The following is a 21,629-nucleotide window of genomic DNA, read 5'->3' on the forward strand; positions in this document are numbered from 1 at the left end:
CACATTGGGTTAACTATATATATTACTATGTCGTCGTCGTCGTCGTCCAAGTTAACTTAAGGTATAAGTCTAGTGGGGATGAATATACTTATAGATAAATTTTAAAACATGTTTACGAATTTTGTAAGAAAACATTTTTAATGTTGACTAAAAGAGTTAATTCTCAACAATATATTTTAATGCATTGTTGAAATCTTAACTAAATAATCTTAGGCTCTTAGCAACCTTTCTTCAAAGTAAATTAAATAAAGCTAGATATGAATATAAAATGTAATAAAGTAAAGTAAGAGAGAGAAAGAAATTTTATAATGGTTCAAAGATGGTATAATTCATCTACATCACTCTTCTTCTTTGTCAACTAGGAAGGAAATGCACTAGTAACTTTGTCCTCTGATCTACTAATAATTACAGGTGAACTGAACTTGTCTTTGATCATCAAGCCGATGTTAGGTTGATAAAATCTCCAACAAAAAACAGAGTCTAAGTATTGCTAGATGATGCTTGGAACTTTAAGAGTCTTGAAGTATTCTGCATTGTGTTTTGAAAAAGTTTGTTGAAAGTTTCTCTAAGTGTAAGCTTTGATGTTGTGTGTTGTATCTTGTGTTGTTTGTATCTCCTTCAACAATATTTTGCTCCTATTTATATCAGAATTTAAATTTTTATGTTGGAGAAGAGACATATGTCACTTGCAACATTTTAATTTACCTTATTTAGACACATATAATCCATTAGCCAACCGTTGCTTACAACATGTTCTTTATATTTCGACTTTTCACTCATTTTATGAAACTTGCTTGTTTTGACAAAGATCCATCATGTTTAATGTGTCAAGTTTAATGTGTTAACGAAGAACATTCAAAATTAACACTGATATAGCTCGTATACTGCTTGTCTTATTTTTAAAAAGCCCTAGATATCTCTTGATATGATTGCTCTACTGCTAGCAGTGACGGAGCCAGTGTGGGGCCAGCTGTCCCCCTCCCCCACCCCACCTCTTTATATATATATATGTATGTATATATACACATATATAGCATTAGTTGGTTGAACTCTAAATTTGATGTTGGAAAGTCTATGACATGGGTTCAAGTCTCAATAGCAACACTTACTTTTATTTTCATTCATTCACAAGATAAATTAAACTTTTGTTTTAATCTACCTTTTATGAATCATTTATTCAACAAATTAAATGCTTCAACTAAAAGAAATTAAAATTAAAAAGTATTTACGAATATATTCAAATTATCTTATGTAATTATTATGTTTCATATTTTGTCATAATTTTTACATTTTCACCTCACTCAAGTATATTTTTGGCTCAGACCCTAACTATTATGTAATCTATCAAAAATATTATATTGTAATTTATAATGTATTTTGTATTTTAACCTTATTATAGTTGTTTGTCATTGATATTTCTAAAGTAATTTAAATTCCGTCCTTTGTCTATTTTCTGGCTCCGTCCCTGACTGTTAGCCTGTCTTAATGCTCGCATGCCTTAATTTTGGGTTGCCTTGCCTTACTACTAACTTCCCTTAATGTTCACTTAGTCCTACTTCATCTACTATCTTACTTCATCCTCCTGTGCTTCTACTTTTTTCAGTAAATATATACTACACACACAAATATATAGACAATTCACCATTCATCACCAATTTGCTCATGTTGAAACTCATGTAAGCTAACTACTACTCCGTGATATAATTAGTACGGTTAAAGTAGGCTAAAGCCCGCAGGCTAGCCCGCACTCGCCCCGCAGTAGGGCGGGTTAGAGTTAAAAGTTTTTTTTTAAAAAAAAAAAAAAGAAAAGATAGCCTACGAAAGAGAGGGCCTAACGGGTTTGGCCTGCTAAAACCCGCGGGCTGCGGGACACACACACACACGCGTACGTCAGCCTGCGGGCCCGCCAACCCGTGTGGGCGGGCTAGGGGTGCATGAACCCTAGCCCGCAGGCCTAGTTAGTCGACCTGCAAAAGCCCGTTAAAAATTAGCTCCGCGGTGGGGCGGGCTAACCCGCTTTGACATTATTAAATATAATTGCAAGGTCAATGGCAAGAGTCATCGTATTGAGCAAGGGCGAACCTAGAAAATCATCTGAGTGTGAGCGAAGTTTAAATGACATTAGAAATGTCAATAACAAAATATCAAACACACATAATAATAAGGTTCAAATACAAAATAAATTATAAATTATAATAGAATGCTTTTGATAAACTACATGATAATTAGGGGTAGAGCCATGAAAATGTGAAATTTTAAAACACTTTGAAATGCTATAAAAAAATATTTATGACAAAATATGAAACATAATCAATTAGATAAAATAATTTGAATAGAAAAAACACTATATTCATAAATACTTTTTAATTTTAATTTCTTTTAGTTAGATCAAATTAAATTTTTTTTTAAATTAATTCGAATAAGATATTCTATACTACATTAATTAAATGATTCATAAAAAGTAGACTATAAAAAAATATTTAATTTGTCTTGTGAAGGGGCTGAAGAGGTAAAATAAAAGATAAGGGCAAGTATTGCTAGTGAGATTTGGACTTGTGACATAAGTCATTTATTTAACAAGTTTAAAGTTTCAACCAACTAAACTATTCAAGCATTTAATAATTTTTACATAAATATTGATTTATATATAAGTTAATGTTGTGTGTGTGTGTATACATACATACATACATACATACATATATATATATATATATATATATATATATATATATATATAGAGAGAGAGAGAGAGAGAGATATATATATATATATAAGAGGGTAGTGGAGTGGGGAAGGCAAGCAACTACCCCTCTGTATGTCCGCCCCTGATATTGAGTACACTAAATGTTGTATGCTAAAAAAATACACTCAAATTATCAGTTAGCGTAAACTTTACATTCATTTTTTCCATGCTCAATAAAAGAAAAAAATTATTTTCAACCCAAGATGAACGTTTGGTATTCTGTCTAACAGTTACAGAGAGAGAGAACGAGTCCTATAAGAGTATAACTCTCCTATTCCCTAGCTAATACACTATTGACTAGGTACATTATTGACTAAGGATATAACAAAATAATAAAACCAATACAATATAATAGAGATAATACTAATATGGTTAATACTCCCCTTCAAGCGTAAGGTTGCATAGACCCAACGTTGAGCTTGTCTCGCAGAGCCTGAAACCGCTGTGCCGGAAGAGGTTTGGTAAAGATATCAGCAATCTGATCTCGTGTCGACACAAAATTAACAATTAAGTCACCGAACGCAACTTTGTCACGGACAAAGTGATAGTCAATCTCCACATGCTTTGTGCGAGCATGAAATACCAGATTAGCTGCCAAGTATGTAGCACCAAGATTGTCACACCATAATGTCGCCGGAGTGTTGGAGTGGAGACCCAACTCACACAGTAGGGAGACCAACCATGTAACCTCAGCAGAGACATTTGCTAGACCTTTGTACTCTGCTTCTGTAGATGAACGGGCCACTGTGCGTTACTTTCTTGAAACCCATGACACGAGATTCTTTCCGATGAAGACGGCATAACCACTGGTAGATTTGCGGTCTATAGGACAACCAGCCCAGTCTGAGTCAGAGTAGGCATGGATCTCTGTAGTCGGGGATGACACTATACGCAGGCCAAGCTCTTGCGTGCCCTTGACATACCGCAGAACCCTCTTTAACATAGCCCAATGAGTAATGGTGGGCGAGTGCATAAACTGACAGAGCCTATTGACTGCATAAGATAGATCTGGCCTTGTTATCGTGAGATACTGTAGAGCCCCAACAATCCAACGATACTGAGTCGGGTTCTCGAAGAGGCCCTGTTCGGGTGACGCTGGTTAAGTCACAGAGGCCGGTGTGGCTAGTGGTTTACAATCAGACATGCCTGCACGGGTTAGAATATATGCCATATACCGCCTCTGAGATAGTAGAAAACCCTTGTCATCAGTAATGGTTTCTATACCCAAGAAAAAACTCGGAGTCCCTAGATCCCGGATCTTGAAAACAGAGGAGAGCCGTTGTAACAGGGTGTCGATTAGAGCAGAGTCATTGCCCAACATAATGATGTCGTCAACATAAACAAGAAGGAAACCCAATGGGGTAGCTCAAGTGGCAAGTGAGCTCTCTTTGTGGGGAGGAATTTTGGGAGAACCCGGGTTCAATTCTCACAAGTGACGATTCCCCCTGGGCCAGCTCCCGTGCCTCTCGGAGCGAACATGGGTGGACCCCGGACCGTTACACGGGCGGAGAAAAAGATCTTGTAAATTTACCACAAAAAAAAAAAAGAAGGAATACCCGTGAGGACTTAGACGAGTAGTAAAATAGAGAAACATTTGTTTTGGACGGTAAAAACTCAATAGATAGTAGAAAATCATGGAGCCTTTTAAACCACGCCCGGGGTGCTTGTTTCAAACCATACAAGGAACGTTGCAGGTGACACACATGTTTAGGATGCAACAGATCTTCGTAGCCTGGCGGTTGCTTCATATAAACCGTTTCAGCCAGATTTCCATTTAGAAATGCGTTGTGTACATCGAGTTAACGTAGGAACCAGGAGTTCGAAACAGCCAGAGAAAAAAGCAACCTGACTGTTGTAGGTTTGACCACAGGGCTAAAAGTGTCGAAAAAGTCTTCTCCGGCCACTTGGTTGAATCCTTTTGCAACTAACTGAGCTTTATAACGTTCCACTAAGCCATCAGTTTTGCGTTTTGTGCGGTATACCCATTTGCAGCCTATGATATTCATGCTAGGTGTTGGTGGCACAAGGTTCCAAGTGTGATTATGTAATAGCGCATTGAATTCTTGGTCCATGGCATCACGCCATTGTGAGTGACCAACCGCCTGAGAATAACATGATGGATCGGTGGTGGTATTGAGAGCAAAAAACTGCTCTCCCGTGCCCTTTGTCTTGCGACGTGTTCGCATAGCGTGACCACCCTGTTGAACTGAACCTGTGTTGGGTTGTGTTCCCGAAGAGGTGGTTTGAGTCAGCGTGTCACCTGTTGAGGTTTGTTGAATAGGAAGTGGGCGAGATTCCTATACAATCGGTGGTGCCATATGTAAAGGAATTGGTAGAGGTGGAACAAGAACCGAGCTCACCCCGTATGGCGAATCATCATGAGACACGGATGTATTTCCCTATAAAGACTGCAAAGAAAATGGGAAAACACTTTCGTCAAAGCGTACATGCCGGCAAATAAAGACAGTACCCGTGTTTAGGTCCAGGCATCGGTATCCCCTAAATGAAACTGGGTAACCTAAGAAAACACAGGGTGTTGACCTGTATTCGACTTTATGACGGTTATAAGGTCGGAGATAAGGAAAGCAGCGACAACCAAATACCCGAAAAAAGGTATATGGTGGATGACTTTGGTGTACGCGGTAGTATGGTGTTTCAAAATTTAAAGCAGATGACGGTAGACAGTTTATAAGGTAGGTGGCGGTCTCAAAGGCGTAGTTCCAATATTCGAAAGGAGTTGAACTTTCAGCTAATAGGGCGAGGTCGCACAAGATTAATGATGAACGATGCCTAGGGACTCGAAGACTCTATGGAGTCGGCGATACTCACCGCCTAAATCTGACTGAATGGCTTTGATAGAACGTGAGAATTGCCGTTCTACCATCACCCGAAAAACATCAAATATTTTATAAATATCTGATTTTAGCCGCAATGGATAAAACCAGCAAAAGCAAGTACAGTCATCTACAAATAACACGAAATAACGACATCCAGAATTTGAAACAATTGGTGACGGACCCCATATGTCCATATAGATTAGATCTAAAACATTATTGCTACTTTTTGTAACCCTATCTAAAGTAAACCGTGCCGACTTGCCCTTTTGACACGCACTGCAAACTAGAGACAAACTGGATTTATTTGGGAGGACTGGACAGTGCTGAAGCACACGACTGAGAGCCTGACTATGCGGGTGGCCTAATCGTTGGTGCCATACAACAGAAGACGCTCTAGCAAACAGGAACGCGAAGTGACTACGAGGAACTAGAAGTTTGTATAGCCCTCCCGCGATGGACCCCTTATGCAGAATTGCCTATGTTTTGCAATCCTTCACAAGAAACAAATTCTTGTGAAATTCAAAGAAAACGTCGTTGTCATTAGTAAATTTATACACAGAAATAAGAGGTAAAGACAAATTAGGAACACATAACACATTAGACAGATTAAGTTTTTGTGAGTGGGATTGGATAACCGAGTGGCCCACACGAGTAACGTCCAAACCTGCTCCGTTGCCGACCTTCAGAACATCACCCCCGGAATAGGCGTTCGAATGATCCAACATGTGATCATCCGGAGTTGCGTGCGCGGTTGCCCCGGTGTCGGGATACCAAGCATCCACTGCCGCCGGTTCCGATGCCTCGCCGGAGTACGCAACGTGCGCCTGGGAGTCCTGCTGCTCAGAATATCGCCGGAAACAGGTCACGTCAGTGTGGCGTGCGACCTGCAAATCTAGCAACGTGGTGTGCCGCTTCTGCCACGTCCTTGACCGGAGCCGTTGCGACCGCGACCATGCCGACCGCGGATGTTCGACTGATGTCGGCCACCACGACCACCGCGACCTCGCCCAGCATAAAAGACCTGCGATCTAGGAGCCACCGTTGATTCCGTAGGTAGGAGATCATCGGAATAAATGAACTCCTGGGCTTGGAGGTGATCAGCTAGTTGAGGCAGCGTGACCGGCGTTCTAGGAACGGTGAGGGAGGACGCCATCGCTCAGAACTCCGGGCGTAATCCACGTAGAGCATATAGGATCTGCTCTTCAGCCGATAGCGGTCTTCTAGCGAGAGATAACGCCTCCACGATCATCTGCGCCTTACCTAGATACTCAGTCGGTGAGGAGTTCCCCTGTCTCAGCGTCTGGAATTGGCCAAGGAGGCTGAGACAGCGTGACCTGGTGGAGGAGGCAAGCGCGGTCGTAATGGAGGTCCACACCGCTTGCGCCGTTTCACGTCCGACGGCCAAATACATAACTTCATCAGTTAACGATGAAATTATTAAGGAAAGAATGGATGCTTCCTGTTGAACCCAGGTATGATACGCAGGGTTTGGGGTGGGCGGCGTCGAGGTGGAAGATCCAACAGGCGACGGAGAACCGATGGTAGCTGGCGGACACGGCGTGCTGCCGTCCAAGTATCCTAGCAAATTTTGGCCTTTTAGGAATGGGATTATTTGAGTTCGCCAGTATAGATAGTTACGGGAATTCAATTGGATTGAAATATGGTGATGAGCGGTGGTGAGGACGACGGGGTTGGGTGGTGAAACCGCCGGCGGTGAGGCGGTGATTACCGCATGGTCGGTATTGGATGGTGGTTGCGCCATAGGATTTAGTGATCGGAGAGGATAAGACCTAACACTACTGATACCAGATGAACGTTTGGTATTCTGTCTAACAGTTACAGAGAGAGAGGAAGAGTCCTATAAGAGTATAACTCTCCTATTCCCTAGCTAATACACTATTGACTAGGTACATTATTGACTAAGGATATAACAGAATAATAAAACCAATACAATATAATAGAGATAATACTAATATGGTTAATACCCAACAACTTAAAGTAATAGTAAATGTATTGCTATTACAACTATAAGGTCAGAATCAATTCTGCACAATCCGAGTCAAATCTGGATTGATCTTGGTGGAATACTAGAGGTTGTATAAACAAAAAAATCAAAAATCAAAAAAAATTTCAATGGATTTCATATTCATTTGAATTGAATAATGTTCTCATAAATAAAGAGAAATTGACTATTTAAAAAAAAATTGGCATAAAAATCAATTTAAATAGTAGTTGAGTTGGTACCAACAAATTTTGGTCGTCCATTTGGCCATTTAAGAATTTACACTAGATAAACTTTAATTATGTGTAATAGTCCACAAATCATACAAGAAAGAAAAATCGCACTAGAAAAATCTTATGCGATGAGTTCAACTGAAAGAGTATTGACGATAATCAAAATTCTATTGTTTTTAAGTAGCATTAATCAAAGACTATGGTATAAGAATTATGTCAAATTTTATCTTTCTTTTGAATGTATCAAACAAAATTCTTTTTTAATTGTCATGCATAACAATGTTATGAGCATATTTTATACTCCGTATTTAATACGGAGTAATATTTAATACTCTTCTCAATAAATAAATAAATAAATATACACACACATAATATAATTTTATCAAACATAGACATCGTAACACGCAAACCAAAATTTTCTTAAAACTTCATTTGTAACCTTAAATTAGGACAAATAAAAATTTTTGATCCCTCAATTAGACATCGTTCCACATGAATTTTAGTCCCTTATTTTTAGAAGTTGCAAATGTCACCCCATAAATTTGCAAAATAATAATAATAATAATATAATAATAATAATAATAATAAATAAATAACTAAAAATAAAAGTTACAATTTTAGTCTCCTAATAGGGCATTATTAGGATTCTATATACCATATAAACATTCAAGTAATTTCACATTTTTTAATAATAAAACCTTGACAGGTAGTACTGTCAAAGCGGGCCGGCCCGCCCCACTGCGGTCCTAATTTTTAGCAGGCTTTTGCGGGCCAACCCGTTAGGCCCGCGAGTTAGGATTCATACAACCCTAGCCCGCCCCAAACGGTTGGCGGGCCCCGCGGGCCGGCCCGCAGGCTTTTTGATTTTTTTTTTAATTATAGTGTGTACATAAAGTGTACACATGAATATATATTCATGTATACAGTACATACGTGTACACATGAGTATAAATATATATTCATACTCGTGTACAATGTGTGTATATGTATATATATATTTTTTGTATTTTTTTTTTACTTGGCCCGCAAGTCAATTTCGGCCCGCATTTTCGCGGACCTATTTTTTCATGACCCTAACCCACCCCATCGCGGGGTGGGTGCGGGCCAGCCCGCGGGCTTCGGCCCATTTTGACAACCCTATTGACAAGTTTAAAGGCCAAATTATATTTATCGAGATATATATATATATATATACCAGTTTGCTATATTTTTGCAAAGCTAGCGATAATATTTACAACTTCAAATTAGCTCATGGAATATAAATAAAAATATTAAAAAAAAAAAGTTTAATTTCCTTCGTGATCAAAAATGTCAAAAATATTACGTTGGTAAATCGATTTATATGCCACAACATAGATTTGGTGTGACATGTAGCAATCAAGAGTCAAAGCCCTAAAGTACAAATCCCTAAATCCCACATGGTTGCCACTCTCCATAGTGGAAATAGAGAGGTGGCAACATTGCATTATAAAGATGAACTATAAATATATGAGATTTCCTTGAGCTTCTCATCACACAAGCACTACAATAATATAATGGCTATCTTTTTCAAGTATTTTTGCACACTTCTCTCCATTACTTTGGTCATACCTGCACTTGCCAACCCTCAAGGTGGTGGTGGTGGTTCCATCCAACCTGGTGGTGCTGGTGGTTCCACCCAACCTGGTGGTGATGGTGGTAGCGCCTCCTCCCAACCTGCTGGTCCTAAAGCTACCTATTATACCACCTCTGATGGCTTGGGTACTCCAAGTATGCCTATATCTCCTCTCTTTCATACCCTTACACGTTTTTGTTATTTAGTATGTAGTGGTTATATGATTAGAAAGTATAATAATCATATATGAGTAGATGTTATAATATAGGAGAACATGCTGCATTTGTATGGAACATGACCAAAGGTGAAATTTTCATGCTTCTCCTAAATCGGCTAGTAAAAAGCTACCTAATTGAGACATAAATTCGCCCACCTACACTCACTACTAATGTATCATAAATAGCATAATTTTACCAAGAATTTTGTGTGTGTGTGTATATATATATATACAAAATCAACTAGGAATCATGCTTTAGATGAGAACGTAAGAGCTGCATGAATGCACACAATCTAATCATTGTGTGTCTGGAGAATTAGAATTGTGCATTCATATAGTATATTGTGTGCATTTATGCAGTAGATCCCAGGTTCTCACCTAAGGGGTGGTTCTCATTTGAACGCAAGCCTATATATATATATATATATACAATGAATTTGTTGGTTTGGCAGGTGGATCTTGTGGCTATGGAGAGTTAGGAAGAACTGAAAACAACGGTGAAGTTTGCACCGCCACGAGTCGGCTTTACAATGGCGGTGCTGGCTGTGGTGCCTGCTACCAGGTAAACCAACCAACCTGCCTGCCTTTCTCTTACACATTTGATAAACCGTTTAAAAGTAGAGTTGAAAATCTTTGGGATAATTCTCAGGTAAGGTGCAAGAACAAAGACCTGTGCAGTGAAGAGGGAACTAAGGTGGTAGTCACAAACTCTGGAGAAGGCCCTGCAACTGACTTCATTCTCAGCTACACCGCCTACGCTAAATTGGCCAAGTACCCGGCTGTGGCGGCCCAGCTCTTCGCGCAAGGCATTGTCGACATTGAGTACCGCAGAGTTTCCTGCAAATTTGGTGCCAACCTCATGATTAGGATCCAGGAACACAGCAAGTTCCCTAGCTTCTTGTCCATTGTCGTCATGAACCAGGGCGGCGCAACTGACATCCTCGCTGTCGAGATCTATGAGGTATGTCCATCTCGCCTTTTTCACTCGAGCCAATGGATACAACACAACACAACACAAACAACTAGTCAATCAATATAGTCAATCACACAAGCAACGATGAATGTCCTCATCATCAAACTACAATACCCCACACGAGAAGTTCTCCCTGTGGAATGTGCCTACAATCTCCCATAGTCAAAACAAAACATCTAGAGCAGTAGTTGGTCTTGTATGAGACTGCTTCACATAAGACGTGTAATACTTTTCCAAAGAAAATATAATACCATTTTATGGATCCATAGAAAATATTACATGTCCCACATGAATCTCACCACTAGAATCTAGTCCTCAAACAATTGAGAAATAATGATACTGGCCAAGCCTCTACATAAATTAGCAGCACACACACATGCCAGATAAGAATGTAGGGAATACATAAAAAAAGATCGAGTCACTAATCAAAGACTTTTGCTATGCAGGAATCGAGTCAAAAATGGATATCAATGAGGAGGGCATATGGAGCAGTATGGGACTTGTCTAGCCCACCATGTGGACGACTTAAAGTGAGGTTTCTGGTGAGTAGCAGCGACGGAACAACAGCTTGGGTGCAGTCAGACAAAGCTGCCATTCCTGCTGACTGGAAGGCTGGGGTTACTGTTGAAACAGACATTACACTCTCTTGAGCAACACAAGCACTCTCAGCATCTATCATAGTTTATAATGTAATGTAATAATAAATTTATGAATCTCTATGCTATGATCAGCCATTGCACTTCAAAGCATGGTTATATACATGCTCTAGGCTGAAGTACTATCGTGTGTTATCTAAGACTCTGTGAGAAGATAATAAATTTTGCAATATGGTGAAAGAATGATCTGAGGATGAGAAAGAGCAAATTTAATTCATTCGATGTATTTACACCCCAGAAACAACAAGCTAAAGAAAGATCTTACATTAGGTAATGAGGAAAAACCTGAACCCTTGAGGAGAGAGCCCTTAAAGACCAACTAATACAGCCTACCAGTACACTCAGCAGATCCACAAAAGCATTGTTTTACCTTGATATTTCCATTGGAATCACGAACCTGATCCACTGTATAATTATAGTGATAAGTCAGCTCTTGTAATGGAGGAATATTATCTGCAGCAAAGAGCATAATATGCGGCACTCTTTTGTCATCATAGTCATAAAGGACATTTTGTGCATACAGGTTAGGCGAACAACTGTGATTGATAAACCTTCCAACATTCCCATACTCTGCTGCATCAATGGTATGGCCAACTTCTTCAACCTGCTCACTACTAGTACATTTTTGTCCTGAAGGATTGATAGAACAGTCACTAAAGTTATGGCCAATATCAAAAAGATACTCATCGTTACCAATCCTTCGTTCAGCTTCCTTGTCTTCAAGAAGCTCTCCTGCATACTCGCATATAAAGGTTCCTGAAGGAATAGAAGTCAGGGATCTGACACCCCAGCCCCGTGACTCAGTCTTGAAGATCTCCAATTGAATCTTGATACCGTTCTGGCTGACTCTGTTATAGCAAGAAGGTGGACACTTACAATGAGGACCACACTCATATACAAGAGGTTTCACTTCAACTATGGCCCCATTACGGTTGTATGGAAGTTCACCTCCATTTCGGACAGCACATGCGCACTTTTTGGAATCAGAACATTTACCAGTACAGTCACAACCTTTAAGTGGAGCAGGTTGGAACCATTCTGGATATTTCATCTTATGGATGTAATTAAATGATGGAGGTTTCTCACTGTCAATTCTGTTGATAGCACATATAGGAAGCAACTCTTCTCCTCCAGTTATGTCATCAACACAAACTCCATGCCGCATTATGGACTTTTTGGATGACTTTACTTCTTTCCAAAATACATCCGCTTGACCAGGAACTCTTCTAAGCTCAAACATAAAAACCATCTTACCGTGCTTACCTTCTTTTTCTGTCCAATAGTTCTGAACAGTGTATATGCCATCATAAACATATATTGTGGCCACCTTTGGTTTTGCATCCACTGATTCAGAAGGCTTGAGATCCTTGTATCCACGAATCACCCGCACTGGATTCTTTACAGATATGCTATTTCTCAAAGCTAGATTGCCTCTTTCAAGCTTTTGGTCTTCTGGTGTCTTAGCTTTACTAATCAAATTTCCACCTTGTCCAGAATATCGCAAGACATCAGGATCATCCATGTCATCAGCATAACCTCCGGAAGCAACAATACTAACTGCAATTGTCAATCCAGTCTCAGCATGCTTCATTGAATCTATACCTGCTTGATATAGTCGATGAATACCAACAAGAGCAAGTTCCACCCTATACTGGAACTCATCACCAACTTCAACTCCAGGCACTTCACCTAATATAACATTGCCTGTGTTAACTTCTTTACCCTTTGCTTTGATTATCTTTGATGCTTCAAGATCAATCCTTTTAGTTTTCTGCTTAGATTGTGCCTCTTCCTCTGGCCTTGACTTTGATTCTTCTCCTTGTAAGAGCTTTCTACAAAGAACCTGAAATAAACGCAGTGTCTCTCTTACTTTGCTCCGGGCATCACCATGGCTGGAACCATTTGGACCAAAAGGTGGCAAGGTCACATTAAATTTGGGCAGTCTATTTCCACTAGGAGAAACTTCCGATGGAACTTCAGTGAAAGAACCAGAAGTATTACTAGGAACTTTAGCACCTTTGCCTCCATCTGAAACCTCAGAAACTGATCTCTTCTTAAGAAGTGTTTTCCTAGAAACTTCTTGTTTATGACCAACTTTTTTTGTGACAGCTGTACGCTTCTGTCTCGCTTTACCATGCGCATCATTGTGTCTGGAATCATCGGAACCAAGAGGTTGCAGGGTCACATCAAATTCAGGTGATCGCTGTCCACCAGTAGAACCTTGAGGTGTCACTTCACTGTTTGCAACAACAGTTCCCAGGTTCTCAGCACCCAAAACACCCTCACTAGTTACTAGGGCACATTCACCACCACTTCTTGCCTCGATAGAAAAAAGTGATGCCTTCCTAACAACACTTTTTTTGGCAACAGCATTGGACCTCTTCCGATAAGAAGCTGTATTTTCCTTAACTTCACCTTCCCTTATCACGCCATCACTAGTTAAGTCCCTTCTCCCCTGCCTCCATGGACAAAATGGTTCAGCCATCAGAGCTTGCACAAGCGGCTTTACAACTTCATTACCAGAATCAAAATCATCACCCGAACACCTCAGATAATTTTCGTCAACATCACAAATACTTGTACCTCCTTCCCCAAGACCAATAGCATCATCTGGAAGGATGCATTTATCAATTTCTTCCTGGGAGTAGACAACAATCTCCTTACCAACCACAGCTTCAGCATCACGAACACCTTCTGATTCTTCAATGGAAGTCCCCACTTCATCTGTGATAGCTTTCACTATATCCATACAATTCTCTTCAATCGGCTTAGGAGCATTACTTCCACAAAATGGAGGAAAGTCACGTATAGCAGAAACTCTTCTCGAGCGGTATTTTTTCTTTATCAAGGACGAAGTGTGTTCCTTGACACTGTACAACTGCTGTTGTGAGCAAGTTCTTCCCAAACTGGCAGGAACCATCTCATCAGACTGAGCAGTTTCATCAATAGGTAGTGATACTGTCTCATCCAGCTCCTCCATCAAATCGTGGTTCTCTATTTCATTCCCTTCCTCCATTTGCTCCACTTTATTACCTTCTTTGGGAGAATCAGATCCAAGAGGCCCAATACTAGCATGAACAGCCACATCAGACAGGGCACTTTCGACAATAGGTAGTGTTACTGCCTCATCCAGCTCCTTCACCAAATCATGATTCTGTATCTGATTCCCTTCTTTTACTGGCTCCACTTTGTTATCTTCTTTCGATATGTCAGATCCAAGAGGTTCAACATAGCTCATCACTTCTTCCACCCCACAAAGAGTTCCATTTGTAGTTGTGGCCACCACTTCTGCCACCACTCTATCCAAGGACTCATCCACTGCCAATTTAACTGAGCAGTTCACAACTTCGAAAGATTGCAACTCACTAACATCATCAGAATCCTTTACACCTGTAACCTCCAAATCAGTGGCAACATTGTCACCAGTTGCAGCAACCACACTTTCACCAGATTTCACATCAGTTTGCAGAGCATTTTCGCCACACCCAGGAGGAAAATCCCGAACTGCTGAGACTTTCCTAGCTTTATATTTTGGCATATGATCCAAGGATGAGGAATGGAAACCATTCTCTAATGGCCTCTTCTGATTCTGATGAGACAACCCACCACTCGACACCATGACCATTTTCTACAAACTATGAAGAAGATATCCACCTTCTAGGCGCTAGCTAGTGAGAATGCTGAAAAGCAAGAAAGATAATTAGAATCCAATTTGATAGCAGAACCATATCAAACAACAAATCAAGTTTTTCTCAAATCCACTAACAATAGCTCTCACTTCCCAACCAATAGCTCACATAAATCACAGAAAAGATTCAGCAAACAGAACCAAACATCAAAGCAAAATGTTGAACAAGCTAACAAATAACAAAAAGGCACCTCTCCGACTGGTATCAAATTTAACTCTGATTGTGCTGCTCCGATCGTCCAATATTTCCTGGCAGGGAAATTGATGGAAAATAAAAGAACACATCAAACAACAAAACTGAACCAACTGCAAAATTTCACAGGAGAAGCCACAAATTTACAGCAAAAAAACACCCTACGCTACGCATGCAACAAGGAAAAACGGAACTAAAAGCAAACATAGCACCTGGATTCAAAAATAAACGTGAAGTGAAGCTTGCTCGGAACAGAACTTACCACCATCAAAGCTCAACAACCATGCCGATTTTCCGCCGTTCGCTACCTAGAACGAAAAAAATCGCAGAAAAAGACGGTTAAAAGGGAAAAAGGAAAAGGGAAGACAAGCAAAGAAGGGAAAAATTGAAGCTAAATCAGGAAAAGCAACAAGAAATGTAAGAAGAAGGTATTGCAATGAATGAGAACAAAACGTAAAAGCCCCGGAAAATCGGAACGAACCGGGTCGGTCATCCGGATCTCTAGAAACCCAGATTCAGAAAGCATAGCATACGGTAATGGGAGGTAGATCAAGAAATGAGGGAATCCATGGATGGATTACAATGAACAATGGTGGTGTGTTGGTTTCTGAGCGAGAAGGGAACGGTGGCCGTTTGGCAGCGTCTGAATAAAGCAACAAGAAATGTGAATTGCTAAATTCGATGAAAATAATAAAATGAATTATTCATTTTTATTATGTAAGAACCCACTATATATATAAGTGATTGTATTCAATTTTCCAGTTTAAAATTGTGTAATACGATATTTATTTAATATAATTCTTTATGCAATAGATTTTTGTTTTGTTTAAATAGTTACCAAATTTATATAAAACACTTATGCATTAAATGGTCATTGCCGTATGCCGTGTAAATTTAATTATTAATTTCTTTAATAGTATTAAGGGAATTAATTTTTATGGTCTTATCATTAATTAGGGTGAGTATAATTACTGAAAAAATCAATGAAACTGATAATCGATAATCAAAAAATCAGTTTTCAGTCGGTTATTGATTATTAGTTCTTTAAAAAAATATTATTCGGTAAATCGATTATGAACGCTCAAAAATCGCAGTTACCGAATAATTGATACTCTGTAATATATTAAGGTTATTTAAAATTTAGCTTATCACTAAGCCCAATGCCACACCCAACCTGTGAATAATATTAGTGTTACTATTTATACTTTGTATTTAGTTTAATATGTGGTGTAGGATAGCTTGACTTAGTTTCCTATTGTACAGGAGAGTTTTGTGTCACCTTAGTCATATAGGACTGTTACATTCAATTGTTTTGAATTAATGAATTTCTGGTAATCTCATTTGGTATCAGTTAGCGTTAGAATCCCTTTCTTTTCTCCCCCATCCTAACGATGTCAACCAATTCATCTGAGAGAATGGTGACTCTGCCACTGTTACTACTCCGTTAACCACCACCAACTCCCTATCTGCAACGCACTATTTCGTTTCAATTAAATTAACCTCACGTAACTTCCTCTTCTGGCACTCGCAGCTCATGCCCTTTCTCCGGAGACAGGGTGCAATAAAATATTTTAGATCGGTTATGACATTTATTTTTTTGGTAATCGGCATAACTGATCGAAAACTGAAATTTAATTTTTGGTCAATTATAGATATAATATTGGTCATTTTCAGTCGGTTATAAAAATTAATGAATAGCAGTTATCAATCGGTTATTGATTGTAATTAACTGATGCTCACCCTATATATATATATATAATGAGTCAATCTTGTATATGAGTCCGTGTGGACAGATCTGTGCTTAAGATCAATGGCTTAGATATGACCAACTGTGCAACATGAACTGTGCAAGTGAAGTGCAAAGTTACACAATTGGTCAGATCTAAGCCATTGATCTCAAGTATTCAATGGCCCAGGTCTTTCCACCGGGACTCATATAACATGGTGGACTCACGGGAACACTAGCATATATATATATATATATATATATATGCTTACAGTCACATTAGGACACATCTTAAAATGAGAACGTGAGGAGAAATCGTGTGCATTGATATTAGCCAATTGGATGCTCGAGATTTAGACAAAAATATAAGTATGTAATAATGTGTACTTAACAAACAGGGGCAATAATGAGATTATACAATTGATTTAATTGAGGATAGTATTTGATTAGGAAAAGGATGCTTGATAGTAGGATAATATTTATGGTATTAAAGAAATCTTCATTGCAGTAACGTGTATTGGGGATAATATTTGATTAGGAAAAGAATGCTTGATTGTAGGATTATATATATATATATATATATATATATATATATATATATATATATAGTATTACAAAAATCTTCATTACAGTAACATGTACTCTAGACTTGTACGATCAGAAACAACTCCAACAATGATGACGGAAGAGATTGAAAACGGTATGTTGCGTTTGTGTTCTTTTGATAAATATCAAAACATGTGTGCACACTAACCTCTCTCGATGCACACAGAAACCAATACATAGTACACTGAAAACAAGTGTACACACATTTACCCTAGTAAATGCACACTGCAATGAATAGAAACAAATGTGCACACATGCACCCCCATAGTTGCACACAATTAACCACACTAAGTACAATGAAATAACTAACCACAAAGAGTGCAACGGCCAACCCAAAGAACAACAAAACAACCATATGTGCATAGAGTTACAAAACAACCATATGTGTGTATATATATGTATATATAATCCTAATCACATGAGAACTACTCCCAGGTGAAAATTTGTGGACAAATTCAAATCATTGATCTGCAAGATTTGATGGATGGGAAATCAAGTAAAAAATGAACGGGGTCATTTTCATAAATATTACAAAGTTTTGTTTATTTTCAACTGTTAGATCTACTAGATCAATGGTTTGAATTTGTCCACAGGTTCTCATCTAAGGCATATATATGCCTAATAAGTCTCTCTGGAAAAATTGTGAATTAATCTCAACCATCCATCTATGGCAGTATCACGGACAAAGCTAAAAAAATTGGATGAAAATGTGATGCATTTTCATAATTATTATGAACTTTAGATGTACACTGGACTAAGATTTATAGTGCATCAGCTTGATAATTGTTAGCCCTCTCAAAATATATCAATAATATCTTATATTATTGATTTAATTGTCTACTAATAGATGACGATTTTATGCATATTGATATTCGTGTATATATAAATATTACCATGTACAATTATGTATGGTAATCTTACGTATGGTATTACAAAATAATTATTAGGTATAACCGTGTATAAAATAAAGTAATATGGTAATACTTGTAACAATTTAATTAACAAACTAATTTAATACGAATTATTCTGTAAGCAAATAAAAGAGTAGATATTAATATATCTCAGGCTCTTAATTGCTATGTTATTACATAATATTAATTAGGTATTACCATGTAGAAAATTTGTAAATTGGCTAAATCGGAACTATATTTGTAAATTCTTGATTTAATTTTCAATTCCAATAATATCTCATATTCTTGATTTAATTTTCTACTAATAGATGATGACTTTATGAATGTGATCTTTGTGTATTTTTTTTTTTGGAAGACAATCTTAATGTATATATAAATATTACCCATTTTTATTGCACGTAAATAAGTACTGCACATAAATATTATCCGTTTTTATTGCAATAACATAATGTAAAATATTACATAAAAATTGGCATAATCAAAACAAAATTATTATTTAGACTTGACAAATCCAGATTACATAAAAACGATTATGAATATAGTGTTATTCAAATTATTTATTTAATTGATTATGTTTCATATTTTGTCATAAATATTTTTACATTTTCATCCCACTCAAGTATATTTTTGGCTCCGACTCTAACTATCGTGTAATCTATCAAAAACTATATATTGTAATTTATAATGTATTGTGTATTTTAACTTTATTATGACTATTTGATATTTTGTAATTGAAATTTGTATCGTCATTTAAACTTCGCCACCACTCAAATAACTTTCTAGTTATGTTCCTGTTCTGAATAATTGTTTTATATTTTACTAGATATTGTCTTGTGCAATGTACGGTCTAAACTTATATAATTAAATATAAAGTATTGTTATAACATTTATAATAAAAGAAAGAGAATTGGATTGTGCGTATATTTTACTGCCCAAGGGAGGATAATGTGGTAGTTGATGCTTTAGCAAAGGTAACGATCAACTGCAACTGTGATTGGATTGAGTTTGTAGGCCTCCAATTCATATTCTGGAGGATCTTGTGAATGATAGAAGTGTTGTTAGTGTGTTCTTTCCTGCTAATTAAGTTGGACTTTGTCCTGACTAGGCTTCCTCTTTCCTTCGTTTCAAAATAATAATAATAATAAAAGAAAGAGAATAATAATAATATAAATGATGCCTCCCTTTTCTCTCTAAAACCAAACGCCTTTCTCTGCTGCTCAACTTCGGCTTCCACCGCTGGCCTCCGGCCGGAGCTCTAATGGAGCTTTGAGCCGGCGGTTTTGGTCACCTTCTACGTTTGCTCTCGCTCTTCTTCCGCCCCGGCCACTGTCGCAGGTCCGTCCGCCTCCGACGACCACCGCCATAGATCTTCGTCTTCCGTTTTCTTTCCCTTTGAATAAAATAATAGTAGGTAGGTATTGGGGTTTGTGTTGGTAGTCTCGAACTCCCAACTCTACTTTGACTTTACCTACTTTTTATTTTCTCTATTATTGTGTTTTCCTCTCGTTACTTTCACAAGCATTTTTCATCTCGTTACTTTCACGAGCTTTTCATTTTCATTAGCATAAATCGTTTAGTTTGGTTTCGGCAAGTGTTGATTTTATCCTGGGCGAGCAAAAAAGAATGATGACGAAGACCCAGATTTTTTATGAAGCTTTAAGCTCCTTGAAGAAACATAGTTTCCTAGTTATGAAACAGTCTGCGATTCAAGTTTTCTATAGCATAGTTAGAAAAGTTGTTTCTATGTCTGACTGTAAGGAATGGTTTACCATTTCATTGATCGTTGATGTAAACGTTTTATGTTATGAATTAATGGAATAGCTACATTTACTTTAAAAAAAAAGAATAATAATAATATAATATAGTTTACGAAAACATGTGTAATTACTAACAAAACTTAATGTTTGATTCTATATTATTATTGAGAATATAAATTACAAAATATTAAAAAATCTGTGTAAACTAAATTAGTAGTAGAAGTACAAAATCTTTCGGGTTCACCACAAATTAAGATTTTGAGCCGGTCTGGATTACTCACTCTTGATGCAACCACATGCCCACATATAATTGACCATGAACAAAACTGGTTTCTATAATAGCAAGCCAACATTCGATAGTGTTTGACATTGACTTTTGTTGATGGTCATTGCATAGGATAAAGCATCAATGAAAATTGTCTTCTACTAAACTTGAACGGCAGTATTGGGTAGCTAGTGATAGTCATTCTAACTATTAGTACATTGGTGTCAGCATTTGTCATTGCCAATATGTATACTTCTATAACATAGTCAGCTAATTTCGTTACAACCAACCGAGTACCATTGCAAATTCCAAAACTGTGGTAAATATTTCTCATTAACATCACAAGTGACCCAACATTTAAGGTTAATGAATGATTTTAGAGTATATACTACTTAACAAATGATATAAATATGTCATTCGATGCAATTTCAATCTTTATTAAAAAGTCTTCAGTTGATTAATAGATATACACAAAAGTAGCATTATTATAGACATTAAAAAAAACAATCAAAAAGTAACATTTAATTTGAAATAGTTAAATAAGATATCTTAACCAACATTGCAAAATAAAATTTAGTGTGCCAAATATTCATTCACATTAATAACGATCCAATATTGATATTAATATTTATTAATAAGACTATTACAAATTATTTTGTGATATTAATATTTATTAATAAGACCATTAAATTTATTTTGATTACAAAAACTATTTCAACACGGGTAACATGTTTACTCACAGAGAGTTTTTTAAAGAAAACAATATAATACCACAATTAGTTCATTGTAGTTATTTTAGAACTTCATTTTTTCAGTTTTTATTTTTTCATTGCAAATAAACTTTAGTCATTACAAACTTTCTATAACTTAATGAAAATTAGCGTGAAAAATTAAACATATTTTGTTTGGTTTTTTTTTTTTTGGAAAAACAAAATTCTAATTTCTTTTTTTTTTTGGTAAGTTCACAGGGTATTCCTCTGTCCGTATAACAGAATTCTTCCCCACAAAGAGAGCTCACTTGCCACTTGAGCTACCCCATTGGGTTATTCTAATTTCTTTTATGACAACATGTATAATATATACTACGTAATTTTCTCATCTTATAAGGAGTAACAATTTAGGACAAAATCTACATATATGTGTGTATGTATGTATGTATGTATGTATGTATGTATATATATATATATATATATATATATATATATATATATATATATATATATATATA

General features: G+C 37.3%; 2 protein-coding genes across 3 annotated transcripts; one reads left to right on the forward strand and one right to left on the reverse strand.

The window, feature by feature from the left end:
- The first annotated feature begins 9,350 nt into the window (after positions 1–9,350).
- Positions 9,351–11,435, forward strand: LOC116028391 (expansin-like B1). Its single transcript, XM_031270101.1, has 4 exons — positions 9,351–9,564; positions 10,079–10,188; positions 10,276–10,587; positions 11,046–11,435. Exons 1-4 carry the CDS (start codon positions 9,351–9,353, stop codon positions 11,247–11,249), a joined length of 840 nt encoding a protein of 279 aa, XP_031125961.1. The 3' UTR covers positions 11,250–11,435.
- An 8-nt stretch (positions 11,436–11,443) lies between these two features.
- LOC116028390 (histone-lysine N-methyltransferase, H3 lysine-9 specific SUVH4-like) lies at positions 11,444–15,833 on the reverse strand. 2 transcript variants are annotated; one of them, XM_031270099.1, is made up of 4 exons: positions 15,618–15,833; positions 15,399–15,444; positions 15,135–15,192; positions 11,444–14,935 (listed from the first exon to the last, which is right to left on the reverse strand). In XM_031270099.1, exon 4 carries the CDS (start codon positions 14,878–14,880, stop codon positions 11,575–11,577), a length of 3,306 nt encoding a protein of 1,101 aa, XP_031125959.1. In that variant the 5' UTR covers positions 14,881–14,935; positions 15,135–15,192; positions 15,399–15,444; positions 15,618–15,833; the 3' UTR covers positions 11,444–11,574. The 2 variants fall into 2 exon arrangements, with proteins under 2 accessions (XP_031125959.1, XP_031125960.1); XM_031270100.1 differs by having other exon boundaries at positions 15,349–15,444.
- Positions 15,834–21,629: the final 5,796 nt, after the last annotated feature.

The sequence above is a fragment of the Ipomoea triloba genome, chromosome 9 (genome assembly GCF_003576645.1).
Source record: "Ipomoea triloba cultivar NCNSP0323 chromosome 9, ASM357664v1".
Lineage (NCBI taxonomy): Eukaryota > Viridiplantae > Streptophyta > Magnoliopsida > Solanales > Convolvulaceae > Ipomoea > Ipomoea triloba.